General features: G+C 35.6%; 1 protein-coding gene across 1 annotated transcript; it reads right to left on the bottom strand.

Annotated features, from left to right (window-relative positions):
* Positions 1 to 4184: 4184 nt before the first annotated feature.
* LOC148938443 (unconventional myosin-Va-like) lies at positions 4185 to 27080 on the bottom strand. Its single transcript, XM_089107787.1, has 5 exons — positions 26933 to 27080; positions 22967 to 23200; positions 17184 to 17318; positions 14141 to 14389; positions 4185 to 7239 (listed from the first exon to the last, which is right to left on the bottom strand). The coding sequence occupies exons 1-5, from the start codon at positions 27002 to 27004 to the stop codon at positions 7117 to 7119; spliced, it is 813 nt and encodes a 270-aa protein (XP_088963913.1). The 5' UTR covers positions 27005 to 27080; the 3' UTR covers positions 4185 to 7116.
* Positions 27081 to 27537: the final 457 nt, after the last annotated feature.

Below are 27537 nucleotides of genomic sequence, written 5' to 3'. Positions count from 1 at the left end.
TTTCTCAAACCACGCCAGGAAATTCTTATATCCTACCCCTCCCCCTCCCTTGTAATGTCACCCGGAAAATTCTATCCAGAAACTTTTCTCCACACAGAAAATTCTCCCCGTGGAAATTTCCCCCTCCAATTTCGTATATTTACCAATCAATACTGTATTTGAACAAAGGGCAAATATCGTAACTTACAGCCCTTTTCCCAGCGACAAAGAAGGGGGAGGCTTGTCATCCCCAAAGGTATGGTTATTGGATCTTTCAACTATTCTGACTATCTCAAAATTTGGGTTGGGCGTCTTGGGGGGAAAAGGAAGCATGGAAGGGGCTAATAGCCTCTGATCTTTTTGGTCACTTAAAAAGGCACTAAAACTTTTTATTTCCATTCGAGAAAGCCCTCTCCCGATCTTCTAGGACCATAGATAAGATATGATTACTCCAGTGGAAAACCATATATATATAAAAAAAACACAAATCTATTATCTTTCTCCTGGCAGAAATACAAAATTTTATATCCCTGTAGATGAGAGCTTGAAACCTCTAAAGTAGGGTTATCTGACACGCTGAACATGATTGATTTTCATTAAAACCTGACTGATTCCTGATTGATTTCATTGATTTTCATTAAAAATCACTTAACTTTTGGGGGTTTCTTCCATTTTTCAAAAATAAAGAAAAGAATATTTGATGGGTATGATTAAACTTAATGAATTTTACATATTTGGAATCAGCATAAAAAGCCAATTATCTTGATTTATTTATTGTTAGAAAAATTTCCTTTTCTTAATTTTCCCTTATTTTTTAGGCCGAATCACTCCTTACTGGTCGTTACCACTAAGTGTTTTATTGCTATATAACCTTTTTTCTGCTCCATTAAGTTTTAATATGGCTCTATAGGTTTCTTTGAAACACTTCTTTTTAGAAACTTTTTTTTCAAAATTTATGTCTTAAAAAAAACAATGGGTTCTCATTGTTGGTTTTGCGCAGCTTGTGAAAGATTTGACGCGCTTTTTTTTATGACATTTGCAAAAGTTCAAAACAGGTAGGCTGTTTTCGCAATTACTATCTCTCTTGAAACAAGGATTCAAAAAAGTTTGAAACTGGGCAATATACTTTTTACGGTTTTTATTTTGCCGGTGTACAGATTTATTCTGCATGTTAAGTTTGAGCTCAAATAATTGCTTTTGCATTAAGCTTTCATATGTGAGTCATTTTGAAACCAAATCAACTCGAAGCCAGATTATTGTTCAGTAGCCAAAACGATCTAAAGATTAACACCCCAAGATACCAGTTCCTGTTCATTTTTTAAGAAGCTAATTCGACTAAATTCATGATAAAATACTATCAAGGGCAATTTGCACACTAGAAAAAAAAGAAAAAAATTTCCCACCAAAGGACAGGTAATTCATAACATGAAGAAACGGTGTATTTTCTTTGTCACTTTTGACAGCCATTCTTTCTATGGTATTAATCGATTCGGCTTCCAAATTGGTCGTGTACTCTCAATTTAAAAAACAAAACAAGAGAGAAGCCCTTCAAAAGCAGTTTTATTTTTACACAAAAGGGAAGAGTCGACATAATCAAGTGAAACATAAATAACACTCTAAACGCAGTTTACTAGGTCATATTGCACTGGGGATACTTAAAGTGTAGGAAGTAAACAAAATGTGGCAAGCAAACTTCACTTAAACAAATCGATATATCACTATATGACGACAGTTTATCTTTTTTTTAAGCCACTTGAAAAAGATTGGAAGCCAGAGTTCATACAATACGTATATAATTACAGCCGATACATTCGATTGACTAATTAAAATCCAATTGTAGATAAAAGGATGCCTATACGTTCTTCATGATTGCCATTTCAAAAGCCTACGGATAATAATTTTAAGGTATATGCTAGTAGTGGATAAAAATATAAGTAGCTCCTAGAGGGACCCGACCACTCACTACTGGGATAGGCATAAATTGGTCAGTTTTATTATAGCGGTGAGAATTGCCAAAAGTAATTTCTTTTACTATACACAGGTCATTAAATTAAATTATTGGGAGGGTACAAAGAGGGAGACTTTGAATAGATTGGAATGGAGTGGGAGCGTGCGTAAATGTGTTAGCCCCAGGCAGCTAGGTGCTGCAATGAGTATTTAGAAGTAGTAGCAGTAGGTCCAGAAAGAGTGTTAAGTTAAAACTAAAAAAGTGAATTTACTGACCAAAATAAAAAAAAAAATCTAAGAAATGGTAATTTCATCCAACATCAGGGGCTGATGACTTTCCTCAACCCCTAATGCTCTTACTGTGTATGGTAATTTGTAAAAAAATGAGCTAGTCCTTGGCATGCATGATATCATTGCATATTTCGTACTACTTTAATAATAACGTATGATATTATAAAATTTAATCAAGGAGGCACACTTGTGCCTCTATAAAGAGGCGACCCACCACAATGTTAAGCGATTTCAGGTCCTAGAGGTCGCAGAGAGACGGCGGTAATCGCATTTTGTAGCCCAAGCTCAAACTAAGAAACTTGCAAAATTTCATCCTCCTCCGACTTTATCTTCATGGGGTACACTGGGCCGGACTTTTGGACCCTCCAACCACAGCCCCCCTTTAACGTTGTCTGATTCGGCTGAAATTTAGAAGGTGAGCTTTCCTAGAGCCCGGAAGCTTATCCTCAAAATTTCAGCTCAATCCGATTACTCCTTCCCTGTTTTCAAAAAACCAAATATAGCCATTTAAAATTCATCATCTTTTTTTTTTCTTAGCCGCGCCTACAGGCCACAGTTGGCACCGGATCCGGGTAAATGAGGACTCATTCGAAGCAGAATTCGACCTGTTAGGGTCTTTTGATATTTTCAGACCGAAAAAATTATCCCCCGAATTTACATTTACGAAAAACCTCGTTTTCCTATATTAGCCCATGTTAATTTTTCCCACCACAACCCCCCTTTAACGTTGTCTGATCGGGCTGAAATTTAGAAGATGAGCTTTCCTGGGGCCTGGGAGCTTATCCTCGAAATTTCAGCTCAATCTGATCACTCCTTCCCGTTTTTCCAAAAAACAAATATCAAGTTTTTTGGGAATTTGCTTGCGTTGAAAATAGCTTCCATATACTAAAAAACAATTACCATTGTATCTGTATAGTCCAGCGGTTGATACTTCAAACTTTCAGGCGGAAAACTTGGGTTCGATTCACCATCACAGCAAATTTTTATATACTGAATTTAGACTTTGAAAAGAAACTCAGTTTTTTTTTTTAATTATTTAAAAAAAATTACGTTTTCTAAAGAGTTAAAGAGGCTGAGTTACAAGGTCGACCCTTAAAACGTACAGGGATTAGGAGGCACAGTTGGGGGCTGTTAAAGAGGCTGAGTCACAAGTTCGAACCTTAAAACGTACAGGGATTAGGAGGCACCCTGTACGACGTGATTTGAGTATTCAGGAATTAAAAGCCTTAACACAAGAATTTTCACGAGCGGGGGGTTTGGGGGCGGCAGCCCCCCAACTTTAACTCCTGACACGATCAGCTAACAGTTAGTCAAGCAATAATAAGTAATAAACTGTACAAAAACGTGCAGAAATTATTTGAAAAAAACTACGTTTTCTAAAGAGTTAAAGAGGCTGAGTTACAAGGTCGAACCTAAAACGTACAGGGATTAGAGGCACAGTTGGGGCTACCGCCCCCCAAATCCTCCGCTTTCGCAGCCTTTAAATATAAAAAATTTCTTTAAACTGAAAGTAAGGAGCGACATTAAACTTAAAACGAACAGAAATTATTCCGTATATGAAAGAGGCTGTGCCCTCCTCAACGCCTCGCTCTTTACGCTAAAGTTTTTATTGTTTAAAAAAAGAGTTGTGAGAAAGTCAAACTATAGCGTAAAGAGCGAGGCGTTGAGGAGGGCACAGCCTCTTTCATATACGGAATAATTTCTGTTCGTTTTAAGTTTTAATGTCGCTCCTTACTTTCAGTTTAAAGAAATTTTTTTTATATTTAAAGGCTGCGAAAGCGGGGGGTTTGAGGGCGGTAGCCCCCCAACTATGCCTCCTAATCCCTGTACGTTTTAAGGTTCGACCTTGTAACTCAGCCTCTTTAACTCTTTAGAAAACGTAGTTTTTTTCAAATAATCTTATATAGGTACTATGAATTACTTAAATAAATTTCAGTTTAAAAAGAAAATTATTCTGTGATAAATAATGAAAATTATTATTACTATGAAATCCAGAAGTCAATCGGTCCCATAGAGTATGACTAAAAAATAATCAGTTAACAATATTCAAGGCTAAAGGCACCTCAAGGTATCGATGTTCTTCTAGGCACAAATTGAAAGGTAAGCTTGAAGATCTTTCTATTTTTATTTTTTAGATCTTTCTTTTTTATTATTTACATGAAAAAAAGAAAGCATGAATAAAGAAACGACAAAAGGGATAAAATATACAGAAAGACAACTAAGGATTAAGACTTAGATATAAATACTGAATGTCATCAGGATAAGCATCGAACAGATAAGGCATCAATACAGAAAACAAAAAACAAAAACATCAAAATTTAGCCTAGTAATTCGGCTGTCCTTTGCCAACACCTGCAAACTACACAAAACCTTTCGAGGATATCTATCGTCTAGTCCCAACGAGGCGAGTCCAATGGTGGAGTCAGAATTTTTCTTTCTGCTATTCTTTCTAGAACACGACCTAGTATCTATGGGGGTAAAAACAGATTAGACCAGTTGTCCAAAATCAAAACCAAACAGGGATATTTTGGGAACAAAAACCTGGTAGCTACGTTTAGCAGAAAATGTAGTGGCAAAGACGGAAAAAAGACAGATTTCGTAAAATTTTTAGACGAAATCGTGCATCTTCATCTATTAGTCTCGTTCCAAAAAGGAAAAAAAATCTTTGTTTTGAAAATTTCCTCAAAACTTGAAAAATTCACGTACTAGCTTTTGGCATACGACAGCCGAATTACACTACCAAGAAAATAATCAAGTTTGGTTCTTAAATTGCCAAAATAAACAAAACCTAACAATCTATACTACATAACGTAGCTTTGTACTTCTTATAAAAACATCCATTGCACAAAAATACTGCCTATCATCGAATTTAGAATTGATTAAGAAAAGAAATGTCTTTAAAACCACATAGGGAGTCGATCTAGAAAAGTGAGTCCAACAGCAGTTGAGAGAAATGGCCTCTAAGGACAGATCTACAACTATAGCAGAGCCTACTTTTTAGAAACCCTTTGAAGAATTTTGACTAGTTTTTAGGATCCTTTTTGCAAAAGCACTCTTTTTTTTAATACATTTGATTATGTTAATTGCTAAAACCTCGAAGAACTGATTAGTTACGTAAGAAAAGCCACTTTATACTGATTAATCTGTGAGGTAGATTTTCACCAAATCCGTATGTTCATAGTTTTTGAGAGCTTAAACAAAACCCGTAGCAACGGATGTTGCAAAAACAGACTTATTTTTTCAAGGATTTAAATTCCCTTTGAGATACACAATGGACATAGCATTTTAACCAATATAATGTATTTTATGCAGGATAATTGCAAGTCTCTAAAATTCTGGTTTCTCTAAAATTACGTGTCATAATATTGTTTGACTGCCAGTTAATAAACAGAATAAAAAAAAGTTAAGCACCATACACGGTTCTTAGCAGTACCCTACAATATGACATTACAAAAAAAAAGGGGGGATGATCCCCTGCAAATGCCAACCTTCCGCTTCTACATATGACAGCCAATTAGACTTCGGCACGGGATGATTCAGCTTCACACTATGTCATTACTTAGAACCAACCTAAGGGATAGCAGGAAAAGCTTGTCTTCATTTATTTCTTCTCAGTTATTCCCATTTCTAAACATATTAGAACCATCTTAGGCACATATTGTTTGGCAACTAATATGCAAAATAAACAATTTATCCATCATTCCTCACTAAGTCAAGATTAAATTTGAACCGGAACAACCAACACGGGTTTTGGCACCATTATTTATGAAAATATAAAAGAAAGAAAACAAAAAAAAAAAAAAAAACAGCAGGATACACATACATTATAGAACCATAAGCACTTCTAAAAACATACCATTCTAAACGGTTGAGATCAGAAGTACAAACCAAACAGCCTTTTTTTTATCCAAAGAACTATTCCAGTACTTATATTCCCACAAATACCTAAAAAAATATCAAAGAATACGGAAAAGAGGGCATATTCTGCGTATCCAAAGTCATATTTCACTTACACTAGAATATAGATTTTTACCCAAGACTTTAGTTTATGCATAATGAGTTGCACCAGCGGTGATCTTTTATGGTAAAGCAGAAGCGGAAGTTACTGACCTCTACTTTTCATATTCGTTTTCTTTTTTTAGGCATTTAAAAAAGCACTTAGCTGGGTGTACTAACAAGGGAGAAATTATAAAACGTTTCAAGAGTTACATCCTAAGTGTAAAGGTTACGATAAGATTGTTACGATTTTTCATTTGCAAAGTCTTCTTTATTAAAAGCATGAATCCTTACAAGAAAACACGTTACGTTACATCGTAGTTGAAATGAAATAGGATAAAAATCGTTCTCAGACCTTACTTTCTCCAATATTTGAATCAAATTTATATGACAAACCAAAGATAACCTTTTGTATCCACAAAGGGGCACAGTTTTCATCTCTAATGAAAATACCACAGTTTCCATCTCCATCAAAAATAAGTGTCTCATTTGACACTAGTTGACGAATAGCTTAACACCCTCCCCGGACAAAATCGCCACATAGCCTTGAAGTAGGAAGTTGTTGTTATATTCTTATAACATCAAAATCATAGAATTAATACACCCAGCTCTTGCAAAAAAGTGATCACTTTGAAAGAATGCATTCAAAGTAATCGACTTCCTTAACAAAATAATACACGGCTATCCTGATAATACCTGATAATAACTGCAGTATTAAAAAATTTCAATATTAGTTTGACTATCAAATAAAGCTCTGAATGTGTTTTTACTAACATCAGCTTTTAAATAGCCTAAAATTTTAAATAACAAAAATTAAGATTTTGCATATAAGAGAGTAGTCACTGCGATGTACATAAGAAAGTAGTCACTGGAATGTACAAACCGAGATCAAACGGCATCACTTTAGGATAATGTGGCAGGAACGGATATACCCTGAGGGATTTGCACTGTTTCCAGGTCCACTGTTGATGGACAGTAAGAGATGTTCAGTGGAAATAAATAATTTGGATCAGCAAGAATTTGAGCCTAAAATTAAGTATACATCATTACAATCCTTTATTATAACACTAAAACATGGCTGCATGTGATAGTGAGTTTCGACTCACTAAAAAAGGGTCTTCCAAAGTAATGGGTAGCTTTCAAAAGTGGAAATTAGCGTCAGTGTCGATAAGAGAAACCACCGACGCACTCTAGCGTCTGATGTTTCTTGGCCGTGTTCATTGTAAAAATTAACACTTGGCTGTTTCATGATTTAAAATTAGTGTAATAAGTATAATTGGCAAAATTAATGTAGTAATAACTATCTGGTCTCAGTCACAGGAAGCGCAATGACCAGAATACAATTTGCTGAAAACAAACGACATTTTAAACGCTTTCTCTTTTTTAACTTTGATATATCCAAATTATTCAGACTTTCAGGAGTGAATATCATTATACATGTTACAGTGAATGTCCGAAATCTGGTTAGTGTGGAGATCAGCACTGCCGGTTTGGACCTTAAGGGTCTAGTGCCGTCATTCTTACTTACTTACTTACTAGTGTCGACATTCATCGGTGAATGTCCGAAATTCCCTTTTCTCTGATTTGATTCGATTAGCTTTGTGAGCTAGCTTTTTCAGTCTTATGCAAGCTATTTTAGTAAAAGTTAAAGGTAGGTTAGATTATATTAGCTTAGGTTAGATTAGGTTAAATTTGGCTATAAATATCAGAAATGGGTTAAAATCCCAAGATAACCTAACCTAACCCAACCTAATCTAACCTAACCTGTCATCATCGAACCTTGCATTAAACTTAAAAAGTTGACTGGCAACACTGACTAAATCCAAGAAAAAAAAAGTATTTCGGGCATTCACTGCGCCAATTTCAGACATTCACGGTAACATATTAAACTGTCAATCCACATTTTTTTTTTTTTTTTTCTTGTAATATTGGTTGTGATGGTGATCTCCTTTTTTAAAAAAAATAAAAACATATAGATAAAAAGTAGGATTATTTCATTAAAGTGCAAACTATGTTCTGGTCTTTAGAACGCAAGGAGAGGGGGGGGGGGTAAACCTTAATACTCTTTGAGGTAATTTCTGCTTGTTTTGAGTTTGACTTGGTTATTTATTAAAATTTCTGTTCCTTTTGGATTTGATTTATTTATTGATAAAAATTTCAGGTAATTTTACGCTTGAATTATTGTTTAACTTTATTTCTGCTCATCTTTGGGCTAATGTAGCGCTTTAATTTTTTTCAAAAACTTCTTTTGTGTAAAAATTTTTTAAAATTAATTTTTCAAAAATACACTACTATAAAACTTGTAAAAAAAAAAAAAAAAAAAAAAATGCCAAGAAACACCGGTATTTTTTTGTTGACCAGTTTTCATTCTTATAAGTTGCCTATACTTTTTGTACCAGCCTTTAAAAATGATTATTAAGCCTGGAAAATATTACTGTCTACTATTTTTGTAAAGTAAAAAAGTTTGACTGTTCGCTGTTCTTTAGTTCTATTTTCATGTCTAGATATATCCTTCTTAAAGAAAACCATCTGCTTTTTCAGCCATATCTAATGTAAATTTGAAGGTCTATGGGGGGGCAGTTGCCCCCCCCCTCTCTACGCCCATACCTATTTGAACAAAAATGATTACATAGACTACATATATTTTTCTTATAATACATAGCACTAGTGTTAAAATCTACTTTTAAAATTTTCGTTCAGCCCTATAAATTATCTGAGAATCTATGCCCTTCTAGAATCACTTTTCTATATATTATTTAAGCTCACACTGATAAGAGTCCTTTAAGCCGGCGCTATTTCAAAGACATGTTTACTATCTTTGCATAACTTACAGAAAAAAAAAATTCAAGCCCAATTTAGTAAAACTGCTGCTACTACTACTACTAACAACTCACAGCAGCATCAACCCATGTGAAGCCAATACAGGTGCAAACGCTCCTCCTCCATCCCAATCTATTTAATGCTTCCGTCTTTAAACCCTCCTAAGAAGTTCGAATTTATCTCAAATTATTCCTTACGACATCCTCCCACCCAATTCAGGGCTGATCTGCTTTTCGTTTGGCCATGGAAGGTCGGCCAAAAAGAACAATCTTCGGCAATCTGTCATCCTTCATCAGCACAACGTGGCCTAGCCACCTCAACCTTTCTTTCATTATAGCCCTAGAGAGCAGTATTGAACCAATTTTTCGTACAGCCTATTGATTGAAATACGGTTAGTCAGCCGCGTGCCCAGAACAATCCTTAAGCAATTTCTCTGGAAAACATCTAGCAAATCTTCATCTGCTTTTCGAAGCGCCGATACTTCAGAACCATATTTGCCTACTGTCACCACTGTAGTTTCTAATATTCAAATCTTGGTTTGCAGACTTATCTTCCTATTCTTCCAAACTTTTTTTAACTGTGAAAAAACACCCTGAGCCTTGGCTATTCTACTTTTAACATTTTCACTGCTCCCACCATCTCCACCAACAATACTACCATGATAAGCGAAGCTGCCCACTTGATCAATCTTTTCATTACCGGGTAGCTAAAACAATCCATAGAAAATTCCTCTGGAAAGCATCTTAAAAAACCCTCTTCCACCTTCCGGAGCGTCCACACGTTTCAGGGCCATACTTGACCACTCTCATCATTATGACTTCCAATATTCTAATCCTGGTTTACAGACTTATCTTCCTATTCTTCCAAAAAAATTTCAATTGTGAACAAAAGCCTAGGCCTTGGCTATTCTACTTCAGCATTTTTCATCTACTTCAGCCTATTAAATTAGCATATATATCAGCTTATGCTAAGGGGTGTTGTAAATCATCGAAACGTCTTAGAATTTTTGCATTCTAATACTTGAGAATTGAAAATACTAAATGATTTAATAATACAATAATGCTTATTATATAAATTCTATAACAAATGCTCTTGCAATGTAACAATGCAAAGTTTTTAAGGAATTAAATAATAAAAATTGAAAAAAATTGTGGAATTATTGCCAACAATTCTAACAAGCAGAGTCCATAAATTTATCTTTATGGATAGTGGCAAGTAATGAAGTAAGCAATTAAGGATAAAAGAAATAAATTTCATAGAAAATAAAATATAAACATTCCTAATAGACCTTCCACAAATTATAAGTAAAATTAACTACGACCTATGAGAAGAAAGACTACTACTACTACTACTTCTAAAAACAACTCACTGCAGCACTAAGCCACCCAAAGCCAACACAGCTACACACACTCTTCCTCCTTCCCAATCTATTCAAAGCCTCTCTTTAAATACTACCAGGAGGTTCCCTTCTCTCTTGACTCTTTCCTTACGACATCCTCCCCACCCCATTCGGGGACGACCTGCTTTTCGTTTGGCACTGGTAGTGTAAATATTTCTAAATTTGAGATAAAAATACATAAAATTCTGCTAAGGGAAAAGTCTACATTAATGGAAAAGAACCTAACCAGATAAAACTGACGAAAAAAAATTGGATAGTCTACTTAGGTTTAAATAAATCAATTAATTTGGCATTAAGACTCTATTATTTCACTCTACTGTTGTGTTTTCTGAAATTTTCTGTTCTAACACTGTTGCCTTCATCACGAAAACACCAGCCAAAACGAGAATTTGTGAAATAAGCTATTGATGCAATATTTAAGCACAAGTAATTAACTTGAAATGTAAGTGTCTCAATTTATAAATTAATACTGGTGACTAAACGACTCCGCATATCCAGGTCTCCCCACAATACAACCCCGGGAAAGCTAACATTACAAATATTTTCCTGCTTAGCCTACGCCAAAGTAAAAAATTTAAAAATTATAATCACAGCAAACAATCCTGAGTCTAAGAAGACTGCTTTCAAACGAAATACATCGTGCAGCCTACTTATTTCACAAATGGCTTTCAGCTTCCATCGTCGTTTGCACTGAAAGATCTCTGCGCTTGTTGATAGCAAGCATGTGATTATATTGCAAAATAGAAGACTGCTTTCAAAGGAAACACATTGTGCAGCCTACTTATTTCACAAATTGCTTCCAGCTTCCATCGTCGTTTGCACTGAAAGATCTCTGCGCTTGTTGATAGCAAGTATGTGATTATATTGGAAAATATAAGGTAAAAAGTTAACACAGTACGTATCTATTTCAGAAACACCAATGCACAAACAACCAAAATGACCAAAACAAATTGGTATCAAACAATATTTTCTTGTTTGATACCCATTAAAATTGGTGCTTCAGGACTTTTGAAGTCAGAACTTAAAGATACGGGGATTAAATAAAAATATGATCGTCTTAAAACAATGCACAGTATATAACCTAAATGTTTCATAAATATTTTCCAGCGACACCAACTTTGTAAAGAAATTAAATAATATTTGTGGAATGTTGGCTTATCATATTTTTCTTTTCGATTTCTATATTGCAATGTTATTCTCAGATTTGCAGTCAACAAGCCCAGAAACCTTTCAATGCAAAGTGTAGCGAAAATTGAATTTTATTTGTGAAGATATAGGCTGCATACTATGTTTTGTCTAATGAGGCTCGAATCACCATTTCTGTCTGACATTTGAAATTAGGGATTTCGAAACCCCTTGGACATCAACATGGATGGACAAAATCTCCTAAGGGGAACTGTGTGTTGTTTGTCAACAGTCATATAGAAAATATACTTAGAACGGGAAACAAAATATAAATACATCAAAAATCAAAAGGAAAGTAGGAAGAATAATTCAAGTAAAAGCCGATTCCCCAGAGCCAAAAAAAATAGTGATAGTCCGGCTAGCTGCAACGGGCACACACTTAGTACACCTATGTCAACAAAACCTTACCAAAAGACAGAACTAGGAAACTTGATCTCAGAATAGACTAAGATTTAGGTCCTCCCACGCCGGTTAGCGCATAAGGGAAAAACAGTGACTCTTCACGATGACCTCTTCAGTGCCACAGACCAAAGATCTTCCGTTAACGATTTGAACAGCGTAGCAACTCTATCCAGATACCAGCCTGGCGTTGCCTCTTGTCGTGTACACCTTCTGATATGAGGAGGACCCAAAACCACTCATCGTGAGGCAGTCAATCTTTACCTATGCACAAAATGTGAATCGAGTAGCCCCATCGACTACTTGCAATTTTATTGGCCACAAACGACTATTTTGTTTTTCAAGAATGAAAGCTTAAGCAACCATGTCAGTCATCAAGGAAGCCCCTAATACAGTTAGTCTCGAACCCTTAGATTTTTTTTTCACGCTGCTCAGTTTACACCCTCGATTCACACCCACACATCAAAACTGAAAAAACGGAAACACCAAAAAAGTTAAACAAGCAGGTTCCTGTCAATTTTCTCCTTTTTTTATGCCGTCTTATTCTCAGAATAGTCTTCAGTAACCTTAAGATCATGAACTTGGGCCTTAGTGCAAAACTTCTGAAATTTGGTTATTTGAGAGAAAACCTTCAGCGCCTTCAACTAGATATTTTCGAATATCGTCCAATTTCTTATTACTTCCATTTTCATCTTTTTCCTTTTGAATATATCCCTAAACGAAGCTTCTAATTTTGAAACACTACAGCGAGAGTTCATAAGCATCTAGCAAAGTGGTATGTGAAGTAAGCCATTAGAGCATTATAGTAAGACACGTTTACGACTCTTTACTCTTCAGCCTCTTCAGCCACAATTTTAGTGAAAAAACTGCGAATATCCTAGACATATCAGTTTCCTTGTAAGAAAACTGACGTTGATAATGCTTTGACGTACTGGATAGAGCTGATTTGGGAATTCGCCCCTCCAACACTTTGAGTGTTTAGATTAGTAGAATGATAACAGATTCAATCATCATTTTCGTAAGAGAGTGGAAGTGTCTTCTTCATAGAATTCAGTAGGCCCCTGAAAAACACAAACACCTCATGCTGTTCTAATACTGTGAAGTTTCAGCAAACTACAACATCAACGAGTTACTAATGTTTTCCATTTACTGTTCCTTATTCTTGAAAAAGATGAAGCTATTGAGGAGGAAGGTTGGAAGGTATTACTACCCATTTTAGTTTCTTTTCAAAACTTCAGTTTAAATGGTAAAAAGTTTACAAGTTGATATGACGCTCCTTGAATAATTGTTTGCTATCAAGTGTAAACAGGCCAAGATTTACCAATAGACTTACTAGGTCCGGGCCTAGGGGCGCAAAATGCCAGGAGGCACAATAAATTATCACTGGGTGATTTTTTTCTTATCAAAAACTGGAATTATGTGATTTATCGTCGAAATGCCAGTTGTACTCCACCGTAAAGCTATCTGTTGGCAGATAAGTGATTTTAAACAGCACAGGAACTCCGTGCCACTTATAAACTGTCATATGTCTCCCAAGAATGGCAGCTGAGAATTCCGTATCAACTCTGTTTCATTACTTTTGACTCATCAGTTGCATTCTATTCAGTGTTTCCACTATCCCAGAATTTTGGGGGATTTCCCCGAATCCCCCAAAATTCTTTTCCAAGAATTTTGGGGTTTGACTCATCAGTTGCATTCTATTCAGTGTTTCCGCTATCCCAGAATTTTGGGGGATTTCCCCGGAAATCTCGCAAAAACGGAGCGAAAAAAACGCTTGGGCCAAGAAGCGTCAAAGCTTTAAATCCGGCCCTTATTGTAAAGCTAAAAAATGGGCATTTGATCATGCCTGAGCATGAGGAATATATTGGAAAAGGCTGAGGGGAGGTATGTATCTTCACTTCAAGAAAAATTCAAGCAGTATGAACAGCACAAAATCAGTACATTCTGGATTGAAGGCGTCATCTTTTCCAGCTTCAGAAGCTCCTGCCTAAATTACATTTTAGCCAACTAACTATTTTTATTTTGTAAAATATAGGCTTAAAATACGGATTTCTATCTACTCTCTATTCCTCAAGAAGAAACAGAATTTCAATATAGTAAACACCTTAAAATAGCAAGACTTACATCAAATTCTGAGGCAGGCCGAATCCCTTTTAGTTTTCTCTCAACCGCCGGCAGGAATCCTGAAGACACTTCTTCATAGCTCTGAGGTGTAAACAAATGAAGAAGCTTCAATATCTGTGGAGCAGTCAAATCATCTACGGAAGAGACCAAATTGTCGACATCTTCAATTGTTTTCTTTGCTAGAAAGAGTTGCGATGCATTTATGACTGGCTGCAGAGTTTTCAGAATCGAGGCTACTTTGTCACTTCCCTGAAAAAAAGTGGAAAATAGTAAGTTAATGGTGAGCAGCTATTGACTAATAAGGTGAATTACTTGCATCAATCACCAAAAATTAATGTAATACAAATAATAATAAAAAAAACACGATAAGACAGCAAGCCTAATACTTAATAAAGCCCAAAAGAAATTTCGTTGGTCGATGAGCCAATAACTACGAGTTGAAAATCCACTTGATCGATCTTCTCGTTACCCAGCATCACGTCTTCACCTTCACTTATTCCCAGTCTAAGCGACTTAGTCTTTTGAACATTAATTTTTCAAGCTTCTTCTTGCAACCTGAACTCTCAAAATCTCCAAAAAAACCTTAATTTTACTAAGATTTTCATCTAAGATGCTCGAATCATCAGCATAATTTAAGTTTAGGAGAGTTTTACTTTCCCATTTGATTCCAAGCTCTTCCATGGCCTTTGCCATGCTTCTTAGGATAAAGTAAATAATAATCATCCGTATAAATGGGGATAGAACCCAATACTCCTTAACTAGCTACCAACATCATTTCCTACCTTAACCGCAGCAATTTTATCCTCCTACATAACACTAATCAGTGTAATGTATGTATCTGGTATACCATACAAAGATAGGACCTTTGCTAACACTCTTTTGTTGACTGAATCAAACGTTTGCTCTTAATCTACAAAGCTAAGGACTAAATGGGGTCAAATGACTCAGGCACTTCCCAATTATTAACAAAAGAGTGAAAATTCAGTCGACGCATTCTCTCCCCTTCCTAAAACAACTAAAGCATCTATAAGTCTAAAAAGTGTCACTAAGTAGTTTGCTTCCTAGGGAGAACTAATTGTGATCCCGTCCCTATCTTTAACTGGGACAAATCAAGATTGACTTTTCCCTCCCAGTTTTCAACATGCCAATATAATGTTTTATTATCATGCAGTCTCGCTGCATCTTTCTGATCTTCAGCAATTTCATTCATGGCCTCCATTTTACACCTCCTTAATTCATATTTTAACAATTTCTCTACTTTCCTGGCATTCCTCCTATTTTCATACCATCTATCACTCAAATACTTCTTGTGCAAGCTCATCCCCTTCTCTGCTAAACTTAAAGCATTTTCAATAGTATTCCCATCTATGTTTCCAACTTTCCTCCCTAAGACACCACCTGCTACTTCACAAACTATTTTCCTAAAATTATTCCAACCATCTTCTACATCGCCCAAATTTAGACTCTTTAGTCTCACATTCAAGTGTCCTTGAAAATTTTCCCTCAAATTCACATCCTGGAGTCTACCGACACCATAACGTCCTGGAAGGCAGTTACCCCTCTTAAATTTCAGCTTCAAAGTAACCCTAGACACCACTTAATAGGAATCCGTACTTTTAAAATGAATAGCAGCATTCCTATATACTACAGTATCTTGCATCGATCCTGCCAGTCTTCTGTTTACAATACCGTAATCAATAAGGTAGGCTTACGATCATGTGGGTACTATGCTAACTTATGGGCCATTTATGACCAAATATTGTATTGGTTATAACTAGATTGTTACACCTACAAAATGGCAGCAGTCTAAAACCGTTACTATTTTCTTTTCCTGCAACAAATTTACCTACGCTAGGCTATGGGAGTAAAATACCCAAATATAAATACCATGTTTCTACCTGCATCCTGTCTGTTTGTTCCTATAGCTTTAAGTAAAATTCATTTGTGTCATGAATTTCCTTATCAGTCGGTGTTACAACAGCATATACTGCTGTGACTGATAGCTTACACCTTTTTGTCGTAAAATGAGCAACTAGCATTCTATTATTAATACCTTTCCAAGCTAAGCAAGACTTAGCAGCTTCCTTCTTCACCATGAGCCGTACTCCCAGTCTATGTACCCCATCCTTCCTGTCTGAGTAAATAAATCCCATATTACCCAACTGCATGTTAGGTAATATAGTGTTTCTGAAATTCCATATAAGTCCAGTTTAAAAAGTCTTAATTCGTCAGTCAAAATATTAATAGGATAGTTGTTTTTTAATGTTGTGACATTCCAAGTTACAACTTTCATATTATATAAACATTCGAAATGATTATGGCCCTAGGAAAGGAATGAGTCCCAAACCAGTGTAGGTCGGGGATCAACACATCTTCTTAAGTCTACACAAAGCGTGTAAGCCGGCTTAGAACCGGACGGCAAGAAGCTCCTGGGATCTCCCGTATGAATAGAGACTTTATATAATCCTGGGCCCATCTTGGTAACAACATGGTTTTCCACATATGGCTATGCTCTTCTATCAACAAGAGTCAAAATTCCGCACAAGCAATCTCAAGCCTATTAACTCTGATTCATTATATATTCATACTTAGATTTTTTATGCTACTATGGGGAGGCAGCCTATAATTAATAGCTTGGCTAGAAAGAGGTGTTTCATCCCGAAAAAGACCACAAAAGCAAACAAAACCCTGAAGAATTATCCATCGACCAGAATCAAATGCAAACGCTGTGTCGTTTACTATGCTACAATTTCCTTGAGGGGTATCACTTCTGCTAGATCACCCTCCAGCACCATTAGTAGTAACAGTTTTGGCTGGGAAAACTCATGAAAGATCCACCAGGATGCATCTGTAAGACCAAACAAGCAGGATTCCCTTTTCGGGGATAGGGACGGATGAAGGAGCTTATGACGGAACGAAAACCCCAAGCCATCTGAAAACACTGGAACACCTCCAATCTTTTATACCCAGCCTATCTTCGTCGGGGCATTCTTCAGGGTTTTTAGTACAAGACAATTAAAAATTACGGGAAATATCACCTTACCTGGGGTACGTTGTCTATAATCCACTGTTCAAGGTTAGTGATATAGTATCTTATGATAACGCCTGTTGCCCAGTTCCACATGTCTTTACGCAGAAGAAGACTGTTCAACACCTCTGACGATATGAAGTAGAACAACTAAAAATATTTTTTTTTTTTTTTTTATAGGGGTGAAAAACTTAAAATACAACATGTTCTGAATACCAAACGATTATGATACAAAGTGTACCGAAGAGTTTTTCAAAAAAGATAGAATTTAAAAACGTCGAGAAAAACACAAAAATAAATAAATTCTCCAATTTTTGCGCTGTTGAGGATAAGAAACACGAGCAACATTGTGCATAATGCAACATAGACAAATCGTAATAAGGCCTTTTCTGGCGACCTTTGTTAATCAACACTTTTGTTCAATAGTCTGTTCTGGCGAGACATCGTTAATCAACAATCACGTTCTAGCGACCAACAAAGGTTTTATTGATCAATATTGTTGATGAAAAAGACCAACAGTCGAATTCGTTGACTGACACACTTGATGGTCAAATTAAGCAAAAGTTTTAAGGTATTATGCCATGAAGGAAATTTGTCTTTGTTCTTACAATATTAGAAGAGAAAAAAGTTACTTTGACGTAAAGGTTGTTATAATTGTTATTAGTTTGAATTGCTACTAAAATGCGACACGAGAAAGCACTTTCCTTTGAATTATCCACTCATTTCTCTTCTAAAAGGAACTACAAAGATTTCGCTGTGTAACACTGAAACTTTCAAAATTCAACCACGGTAAAAAGTTGTAAAAATAGTGAAAAATACAAGAGTAAACACGAATCTAATAGAAAACAGTAAAACAATGTTCAATTAATTTAAGAACATCGCCGTTTATTTCCATCCCTAAAAAAATTGGTATTCTTGAGAAATTATTGTTGGTCACAATTGTTGATTAACAATTCTGTTCTCACGATTCTTGACCAGCAATGTCTTCGCCAGAAAAGACCGATATTACTGTTTGATTTTACTGAAGACTTAAATTAAGCATAATAGACATCAGATAAAGAATTAATTTATTAGTGCCTAAGTTTTGTTACAAAACAATAAGAATACTTGAATCCAAATTCCTGCGGCCCAAGAACCAGATAGTTGTCCCCTATCTATTGTGACACCTACATTTGATAGATATACCTACAGAACTAAACATAAGAATTTTGCAGCTGAAATAGACCAACCAGAACCCGATTTAAAGAAGGCATGGGAGACAGAGCGAAAATCTGTCCCATTTCTAAGGAGCCCAATCTTTTCTTTCCATTCATATTGTTCTTAAATTCAAAGTTGCGCCTCATAAGCGAAGAAAAGCAAATCTAGCTAAAAACAGAAAATAGTAGATATTAAACAATAAAGAAAAATTACTCACTGCATAATTGAATTTACTAAGTTAATAAATGTTGATAATATTGTAATATTAACAACAACCATGGAAAATATATATAATATTTGGGTCTGGAATTAATGCTATGTACGTTTTCCTCTTTTGTTAGAATTTATCAATCCTAATTCTAAACTCTTGCAGTCCTCATGTTTGTTTTTTTAATTTTGATCTCTGCATTTGCTCAGTATTCTGTGATTTTTAACATTTGCGATTCCTTTATACTTTGCCTGTATTACCCTTTTTTTATAATATTCAACCGGAATGAAATACCTGTCGGAGAGGTAGCGGCCCTTGGGTTTCCTACCCAACCCTGGGGCTTCTACATTTCCTCTTTTTGGTGTGCTCAAAAGCTTGTACAACAACCTGACTCGGTTTTCTCGGTTCTTCTGTGCATACATTAATCGAAGACATATTCTGCTACTTAATGTGAAATCAAACCCTGATTTGGCTCCTACTTCCTTCTTGCAATGAACAATTTATTTCTTAAAAAAGGAAAAAAGAGAAAAGAATCGGTTCCCTATTTGTATCCAGATCAGTATAAAAAGTTTTAATGTAAAAACTTACAGATAAAAAAAAATCAGACAGTACTTGTGGTATTTCAAAGAGTTCGTGGTTACGAACTGTAAGCAAGGAGCGACTCGGCCCAATAATAACCAAAACTCTAAAAAACAGTACATAGATCAAAAGAACTGAATTTTTGTGCTGATTCCATACACACAAGATTCATTAAGTTTAATGCTACCCATGAAAAGCTACGAGCCTAAGAGAGTTTTTCTGATTTTCAAAAAAGGAGGAAAAAAAACCCCAAAAGTCAAGGGGAATCTCGTTAAAAATCGCACCATCAAATTCAGTGTATCAGAGAACCTACTGTAGAGTTTTCAAGCCCCCGTCGTTAAAAATGAGGAATTTTGTTTTTTTTGCCAGAATAAAGGTCACGGATTTTTTTTTTTTTTTTTTTTTTTTTTTTTTAAGGAATTATTATATCGAACCAATGGTCCTAGAATATTGGGCTCATTTGAACGGAAATTAAAAGTTCTAGTGCCCTTTTTAAGAGAACAAAAAATTGGAGGACAACTAACCTTCTCCCATACCATTCTCCTCCCCCCCCCCAAAGTCGTCCGACTAAAATTTCGAGATAGTCATTTGTTCGGTATAGTTGGCGTGGAGATATATTTCCTACGAAGAAAATTTTCCATTGGGATGGAATTTTCCTGAGTAAACATTCAAGGAAAAATTTTTAACTGGGGAAATTTGCCAGAACTAATAGTGGAGATACTCTGGGGGAGTAGTCCGTAGAAAATTTTCATCGGAGTCGGAATTCTCTGGGGGAGGGGCCGCAAGTTATGGAATTTGCCCATCGTTTACATATGTAAGCATTGCTTACATATGTATACTATATAGTATTTCTTATTAAAAAGTATACATACATTTTTCTGGGGGGGGGGCCGAATATTCTGGGGATGGATCTTCTATGGGGAAAATTTCCTATTGGGATGGAAATTTTCAGGGGTGAACTTTCAAGGGGAAACTTTAGCGGGGGGGGGGGGGGTTTGCCAGAATTCATATACTAAATTCGTTTTATTTGTATTACTTCCTCGTTAAGGACCCTATTTTACATGTGGAAATGCTCTGGGGATATTGTCCGGGGGAAATTTTCAGCGGAGGGAGGATTTTTCCATGGGGTAATTATCACCAGGAGAAATTATCCACTGGAAAACATTCTGCGGAGAAACTTTCCATTGGGAGGGGGGGGCGCAATTTCTGTAAAATTTTCTTTACACGGGGGAATCTGCCATGACCTGAAAAACGTTTTCAGGGGTGAACTTCTGGGGGGGGGGAGGGGGATTTGCCAGAATTAATATACGAAATTCATTTTATTTGTCTTACTTCCTCGGTAACGACCCTATTTTACATGTGGAGATGCTCTGGGGATATTGCCCGGGGGAAATTTTCAGCGGAGGGAGGATTTTTCCATGGGGTAATTATCACCAGGAGAAACTATCCACTGGAAAACATTCTGCGGAGAAACTTTCCATTGGGGGGGGGGGGCGCAATTTCTGCAAAATTTTCTTTACACGGGGGAATCTGCCATGACCTGAAAAACGTTTTCAGGGGTGAACTTCTGGGGGGGGGGGATTTGCCAGAATTAATATACGAAATTTATTTTATTTGTCTTACTTCCTCGGTAACGACCCTATTTTACATGTGGAGATGCTCTGGGGATATTGTCCGGGGGAAATTTTCAGCGGAGGGAGGATTTTTCCATGGGGTAGTTATCACCAGGAGAAATTATCCACTGGAAAACATTCTGCGGAGAAACTTTCCATTGGAGGGGGGGGCGCAATTTCTGTAAAATTTTCTTTACACGGGGGATCTGCCATGACCTGAAAAACGTTTTCAGGGGTGAACTTCTGGGGGGGGGGGATTTGCCAGAATTAATAAACGAAATTCATTTTATTTGTCTTACTTCCTCGGTAACGACCCTATTTTACATGTGGAGATGCTCTGGGGATATTGTCCGGGGGAAATTTTCAGCGGAGGGAGGATTTTTCCATGGGGTAATTATCAACAGGAGAAATTATCCACTGTAAAACATTCTGCGTAGAAACCTTCCATTGGGGGGGGGGGCAATTACTGTAAAAAAATTTCACACGGAGGAATCTGCCATGACCTGAAAAACGATCAGAAACTAATTAAGTCTTTTTTTCAAATGAAAGTATGCGAAACAGTATTTTTCAGGCGGAATCGTCCACAAGAAATTTTCTGGGGGAACTCACCATTTAAGGCTGTTGCCTATACAAGTTCTGGTATATTATCTTTTTCATCTTCTACGGTTTTAACATATCAGCTAAAATGGCAATTTTGCTATCATTTTACAGCAAAAATTCAGCTTTATCCACGTACTGAATTACATTTTTAAAATTTGTTGTTCATGGTTTTAGATTGAAAATTCATTGAAGATTATCAAAAAAAAAATGTTTTTTTTTAATGCAAATTTAGACCCTTGTTCGAGGAAATATATATGCAATATCCTAATTCTGCGCAATGGCAATCTTTACTTTCACAAGAAAACAAGTCATTTTTAATGTTCTTTTTACGATTGTAAGTTCTTTTTACGATTTGTTTCAGGGCTACATATGCCCTGAATAACGGGCATATTATTCCCGTTATTAGGACATTCTATGATGAGGAGTGTAGGAATAAAAGGTGCAAATTTTAATGCAAATGTATTTGACGGTCAAGTTTTTAATAACAAATTTTGTTTTTTTTTAATGCAAATTTAGACCCTTGTTAGAGAAATATAAACGCAATATCCTAATTCTGGCTTGGTAAATGGGTACATCTGGGATCATTGAATTCGACGATATAAATATCTCGTCTTTTTGGTGCAGATTACAGCTTCAGGGCTGTCACAAATGTGCTTGTTTCATAGGAATATATATTATAAATACTGCAAAAAGAACGAGGAAAACTGCTTTACAGCGCCTGTCTTTAAAGTTTCGCTCAAGGCATTTTGGGTCTTTATATAGTGAGAAACTGTAACTACCGAAGGTTGTTTTCCAACACATAACTGAAGTCTGCTCAATGATTCCTTAGAAATTCTCACTAGAACCTTTCATATGGAGTCACTAAAGGCTCACATATGTGCACAATTGCATAATTTACTACGTACTATATGTATGGATTTACCATCAATGGAATCATTAGAGTGAATTATTCTTTGGGTTAAAATCGCTCTTAGAACTTAAAAGTAAAATTCATGTTTGTTTGATTGTAATTTATGTTTGTTTGTTTAATATTGTATTTGATCACAGACAACTGTTTACAGATCGAAATAACGTATAACCTTGCTGGTTCTACGCTACCATATTATTTTGGTGCTCTTGAAATGGCACTATTCAGGGAGAAAGTAATGTTCACCCAAAAGCTTAAAAGCTATTATTTCTTAATAGCTCTTACAGCTTTATAGCATGTTGTTTCTGATTTCACAATTTCTGACAAGTTTCTATTTTTCCAAAAAATAAAACAGCATTGATGTTCAGTAGGAAGTTCCAAAAACTGACCTTTTTCAATCTGTAAGATTTTTAAAGAGATTTAAAAGCACGTTATATATGCTGAAACAAAATGAAAAAAAAAAGAAAACTGGGAAAATAACGACTAAAAAGCAACTCTAGTTATTGGGATCATTGAAGGAAAATCCGAATTTTATAAGCTCAAAAAATTCGTTTTTACAAACTATTTGAATCGAATCTAATTTCCAAAGGCTTTGACAATTTAACGTCTATAAAACCCTTGGAAAATCAATATATCAAGGTTCTACGGTACGTGTATAAAAATGTAAAAAACAAAAGTAAAAAAGTAAATATACCTGTTTGAATAGTTGTGCTCTAATGTCTGGATCAACTCCGAAAAGATCGAAGAGAAAATTTAATTGATTCAGCTCGTCCATCAAAGTGCCCCAAAATGCTTTGGGATCTATGTATCTTCCACTGCTTCTTCTTTTTGGAGAAAAAGGAGTGCTGCTCAAAGACAAGGAATCATATAATATAATAGCAGGGTAGATGATTCCAAACAAATTGCGCTTGACTAATTTCCAAAATTCCTGAAAGCAAAGGGAGTTTAATCAAATGTTAGACCATGTTGTCATGCTCAGTGCTAAAAGGTATGTTTAACTCCTTACCTAAAAATGAGTTATTTATACAGGTTTTGAGCTATAAATAAAGTGTTTCCGAAAAAAGATAGCAAGAGTGCCCGTTGTGCGAAAAGAAAAACTAAATTGAATAAATTCATAAAATAAAAATACTAAATACACAGTATAAGTATATATGAACAGCAACGAAAAATTTCTTCAGAAGTGATACAGATTAAAGCACTCTGAAAGAAAAAATCCCTTTGCGTCACAGGAATAGTTTCATTTACTCATTGACATTCGATGTAGATCACATTTGTCATTGCGATTGCGCAAAGGTGGAGTCATGAAGAGAGGTCTAGATTGGTATGAGTTATAAATCTTTAATGGAAAGTTTAGGAATTTTCACTGCTGTTCATATATACTTATACTGTGACTAAAAGAAACACTAAAAAAGAAATGGCAAACAGGAAAAAAAAAAGAAATATATTTATACAGTCATCAATTGTACGGTCACAAATTTTGTGAAAAACTACCTCTATCCGGCATTCCTATTAATTATTTTCTGGGTTCCTCTACTTATGTCTTATATCTATGAAAGTCTTGATGCTCTCTGTTTCATTTATCACTATCAAGAGCACCTTTTTCTTCACAGAATTACAAAGTCTGTAGATACCAGAAAAGGATCCATTTGCCTCTTGCTCCCTTTTCAATTTCCAATGACTACTGGCTGTTCCTATTCGGTTTCACTTGACAACTGCAAGTACGAGGAATATGACAGTATCATTAACGGTTATTACTTAGTTGACGACAAAAGTAATCTTCAGTTAACGACAGTGAGTATGTCATCTGGTTTTTTGAATTCCTGGATTGCACTAAAAGAAAATAAGGTGGTTGATTTCCTAAGCTAGATCGCGCATTCTGCAGCAGAAGGAATGGCAAATGCGCCATTTGAAAAGATTCAAATTGAGTAAGATGCTCCACCTTCTAGCTTATCATAAAGTATATTACAACCTTCAGATTTAAATAGAGGATTGAATAAACCATGATAAACAATTTTTGCTACAGCTCATGCAGCATCCAAAATTTGAGGTCGACATTCCTTAGAAGATGCATTTTTCCTACCTTATTCACCATTGTATCAGCTTTCTCATTAGATTTGATTCTCTTGTGGCTATGGATATGAAAGAATTCAGTGGGAATTCCTGGTTGAGTGTAAGCAACTTATCGGTTCTACGCAATTTTTAAAAATCCTGATCATTAACAAAGTAATTTATTATGCTTATGAAGCGAACTGGAAATGGCTTCGAGTAAAAAGTAGATATCCTTTTTAGTAGATGCTGAAGAAATTCCTAGACCTAGTAGAGCATCTAATGCCAGGTTTACTGGATGCACGGTCCAAAGTCAGTTTCTTTTTTCTCATTCTAGTTCTGGATTTAACCTTTCTGTTACAAAGTTCCTTAAATTTTGGATTTAATTTCTTTGTTTGGTCAACTAAAATGTGCTCAAAAGCCACGAAGAGAAGTAAGGCAGGGAGGACTCTCATCTCCTACCATTTTTAAGATTCGTACTTCTCGCGTAAGGCTAAGATACATGGTACTTACTTTTCAGGTTTTGCTAATGTTTCCGACATTGCATATACGGACAACCACTCCAAAAACGGTCTCCACCATATACCTTTTTTTTTTACTTTTTCTGATGCTTGTTATGATATTGGCCCTTTGGTTAATGTAGATGAGCGTGAATTTCTCCTTTACAATTGTGCTACTGCTAATCTCCTCCGTTGTAATTATTTTACTTGTGAGTTTGTGTTCAGGCTTTAATAATGTTTCCGACATTGTATATACGGACAACCAATCCAAAAAAGGTCTCCACCATATACTTTTTTTTTTTACTTTTTCTACTGCTTGTTCTGATATTGGCCCTTTGCTTAATGTAGATGAGCGTGAATTTCTCCCCTACATTTGTGCTACTGTTATTCTCCTCTATTGTAATAATTTTACTTGTGAGTTTGCGTCAATGGAAAAATATTAGAAAAAAATTATAATACTAGAAAAAAAAAGCCCAGATTGATCATATATAAAGTGTTGCAAACTGATGAAACTATAATAGAGTGACAGAGGTACAGTTTTTCTTCATTTTTTGTGATTTTTCTGTTCTCGGTGCTTCACCTCTTTTTCCTTCTCTTTACAATAGCAATCTAAACAAAACCAAGATAAACTTTTTTAATTTTGTACATTTTTTCTTCATTTACGAACTTCTATAAAACGCCAAGTTCTTGCGGATAATCAGGGCATTTCATATATAATTTCAGAATTAGAGGCAAGATATAAGAAACTCTCAGGTAGCGCTTGTGTGCGTTTATCCCTTTACCATAATCTGATCCAATTTTTCCGTTGATTATGCAAGAATGTACGCAATTCATAATTTCCAGAAAATATGCACGAAAGTTTACAGCCTGGAAGCTTCTAGGTCATGCTTACGGCGAAATTAGACTTCATGCTTCTAGAAGTCTATTTGTTAAAGATGGAATGTAATTATCATGCTGACGAGGTATGCTTCACGCTGTAGGCAAAGAGTTGCAACTCTTTCTATGCTGGACCCCCAGTAGAAGCATTAAGTCAACCAAGTGAGTCAACTGCTCAAGAATAAGGAACTAAGGGGCAAAAACACCAATTTTGATTGAAAGGCCTCTAGGTCACCTATGTTCCTCAACTACAATGGGGTAGCGCTTCCGATACAAAAGAGCAAACATAACTCCAAAGCATTTTGTAACTCAGAACATAAACATTTTAAGTTTTGGGAGCCTTTCATTTTAATTAATTCCGTAACATCACGCAAATTAATTCAGTGCATCACTAATATTTTTGACATTAGTCAGTAAGTCTAAAAACGAATCTGAAACTTCTATCAAAATTATTTCAATGTCCACCAGGTCTATTTCCTGGCCTTTAATTTTGCATCATTTTAACCCATCCTGGTTAAACATCGTGAACGATGTTGACAGTCGTCACCTGATTTAGCTGTTTACTGTGACACAAGTGCAGCAATATATCTTGGTAGAAGTAAACTTATCTATCCCAAATTAAGTGGATCAGTTTGATCTTTATTTTTTTACTTATTCATTTTTTTTAACCAAGAAATTTCCTAAAAAAATACCCAATTATGTTTAGACTGAAAATTTTCCACAAGCAACACTTTCATTTATTTCTACAGCCGACCGGTTTTGCGATTTTCATCCCTATGTAATTACTTCCACAGGAAAGACGGATTCAATGTTATGAATAAAAAAGATACAGAGTATATGGAATGTCTTTTAAAGCCATTAATATGAACATTTCAGGAAATCCCATAAAAACAGAAAGAATCATAAAATTTCAAGGAGGGATATAAAAGCTCTATTTCAGAAAAGGAGAAAAATTAGGCTAAATTATAATTTACTAACTCTTGGCTTGCAAAATAGTAAACCTCAAAGGAATTAGTTTGAAACCTGAGATTTTTCCCAAAAGGAGAAAGAGTGTGTGTGTGTGTGTGTGTTTGGGTGTGAGATAGAGAGAGTGTTTGAGAGAGTGTGAGAGTGTGTGAGAGAGAGAGAGAGAGAGATGGAGGGAGAGAGACAGAGAGAGTGAGAGAGAGAGAGAGAGAGAGAGAGAGAGAGAGAGAGAGAGAGAGAGAGAGAGAGAGAAGAAAAAAAGACAAACTTACTGAGTATATGAAATTCACAAGATCTTCCAGTGGTTTACTGTAGGATGACATGTCGTAATTTCTTAGACACATTTTTGACTGCTTCTTTGTATTAATTCTTGTGTAAATGGAATCAGGATCACAGCCGTATTGCCTTATGCAGTGAAGAAACCTATGACAATTACATATTATCAGAATCATTTATTTCAAAAGAGCTTTCGTAATACTTGACGGCAAATGTCGCAAACTAAACAGCGCTTTGTTACATTCCTAGTCCTAAGCTATTTTATCAAAGGCACTAATAAAAACGGCACGAATGAATTGTGAATTGGTTATTTCTTAAACGTACTGGCACTAATTTGTTCTTCTTCCTGGTGTTAATTACTAAGTTGGCAGCAGGGGGAGAAGGATTTCAGTGCTTGGAACTAGCACAGAGAAATTGACCAAATTGAATTATCAACAGAAAGTGGTGATTTCTAATGGTTTCAATCTTTAAAGAACACACTTGAAATGAAAAGAATTTTCTCCAAGGAGGAATTAAACTATTTTTCTGGACTCCTTCTATATCATCACTTAAATATTCAATTTCTGAATTTGAGGCCCTCATATAGGACATACATATTCTA

Source organism: Artemia sp. Qi Xiang Cuo, unplaced genomic scaffold, assembly GCF_049724085.1.
Source record: "Artemia sp. Qi Xiang Cuo unplaced genomic scaffold, ASM4972408v1 HiC_scaffold_3282, whole genome shotgun sequence".
In the NCBI taxonomy this organism is placed as follows: Eukaryota; Metazoa; Arthropoda; class Branchiopoda; order Anostraca; family Artemiidae; genus Artemia; species Artemia sp. Qi Xiang Cuo.
Note: the sequence above shows the minus strand (reverse complement) of the source record. Positions and strands in the feature narration are given on the sequence as shown.